The sequence below is a fragment of the Acanthisitta chloris genome, unplaced genomic scaffold (assembly GCF_000695815.1).
Source record: "Acanthisitta chloris isolate BGI_N310 unplaced genomic scaffold, ASM69581v1 scaffold8626, whole genome shotgun sequence".
Classification (NCBI taxonomy): domain Eukaryota; kingdom Metazoa; phylum Chordata; class Aves; order Passeriformes; family Acanthisittidae; genus Acanthisitta; species Acanthisitta chloris.
In genome coordinates, this window is record NW_008678665.1 from 1 (window position 1) to 1,314 (window position 1,314).

Below are 1,314 nucleotides of genomic sequence, written 5' to 3' on the forward strand. Positions count from 1 at the left end.
GTGATGTAGCAGGTGATGTAGGAGATGTTGTAGCAGGTGATGTAGGTGGTGATGTAGGAGATGGTGTAGGAGGTGATGCAGGAGGTGATGCAGGAGGTGATGTAGGTGATGTAGAAGGTGATGTAGGAGATGATGTAGGAGGTGATGTAGGAGATGTTGTAGAAGATGGTGATGTAGGAGGTGATGCAGGAGGTGATGTAGGAGATGATGTAGCAGGTGATGTAGAAGGTGATGTAGGAGATGGTGTAGTAGGTGATGCAGGAGGTGATGCAGGAGGTGATGTAGAAGGTGATGTAGTAGGTGATGCAGGAGGTGATGTAGAAGGTGATGTAGTAGGTGATGCAGGAGGTGATGTAGAAGGTGATGTAGTAGGTGATGCAGGAGGTGATGTAGAAGGTGATGTAGTAGGTGATGCAGGAGGTGATGTAGAAGGTGATGTAGTAGGTGATGCAGGAGGTGATGTAGAAGGTGATGTAGTAGGTGATGCAGGAGGTGATGTAGAAGGTGATGTAGTAGGTGATGCAGGAGGTGATGTAGAAGGTGATGTAGTAGGTGATGCAGGAGGTGATGTAGAAGGTGATGTAGTAGGTGATGCAGGAGGTGATGTAGAAGGTGATGTAGTAGGTGATGCAGGAGGTGATGTAGAAGGTGATGTAGTAGGTGATGCAGGAGGTGATGTAGGTGATGTAGAAGGTGATGTAGGAGGTGATGTAGGTGATGTAGGAGGTGATGTAGCAGGTGATGTAGAAGATGGTGTAGTAGGTGATGTAGCAGGTGATGCAGGAGGTGATGTAGCACCAGGGGGTGACACAGGGAGCACGGGGGGTCCCTCAGTGCCACCTACACCCTTTGCTGTCCCTCTGGGCAGGCTGTGGCCGTTCACTGCATGCTGGGCAGGGGCAGGACGGGCACCCTGCTGGCCTGTTACCTGGGCAGGGCACGGGGCCTGGCCGGGCACGATGCCATCCGCGAGCTGCGGCGCCTGCGGCCTGGCTCCATCGAGACCCCCGAGCAGGAACAGGCTGTCATCAGCTTCTGCCAGAGCCTCAGGTACGTGTCACCCTGGGGGTCCCCTTTCCATGTCCCTAGGGGGGGTCCCTGCCCTGTGTCCCTAGGGTGGTGCCCTCCCTGTGCCCTCTGTCACCCTGGGAGTCCCTGCCTTGTGTCACTAGGTGAGTCCCCTCCCGGTGCAAAAAAAAACTGCCTGTACCCCCTGTCATCCTGCAGGACTCTTCTCACCCTAGGGGTCCTGTCCCCATGCCCTCACCCACCCCTGTCACCCTGGGGGTCCCTGCCTTGTGTCACTAGGTGAGT

The 1,314-nt window shown here is 54.9% G+C and overlaps 2 protein-coding genes across 2 annotated transcripts in view; one reads left to right on the forward strand and one right to left on the reverse strand.

Annotated features, from left to right (window-relative positions):
* Nucleotides 1–91: 91 nt before the first annotated feature.
* LOC103804368 (lysine-rich arabinogalactan protein 19-like) lies at nucleotides 92–808 on the reverse strand (the record flags this gene model as incomplete). The annotated part of the gene is made up of 1 exon (XM_009076978.1): nucleotides 92–808. A coding segment is annotated over one exon (717 nt), but the record flags the coding sequence as incomplete, so codon positions are not given.
* A 63-nt stretch (nucleotides 809–871) lies between these two features.
* DUSP23 (dual specificity phosphatase 23) overlaps nucleotides 872–1,314 on the forward strand; it is a gene marked incomplete at its 5' end in the record, with an annotated part of 756 nt that continues 313 nt past the window's right edge. The window contains one exon of the mRNA XM_009076980.1: nucleotides 872–1,050. Coding sequence (XP_009075228.1) covers nucleotides 872–1,050 — 179 coding nt within the window. The remainder of the gene's footprint in view (nucleotides 1,051–1,314) is intronic.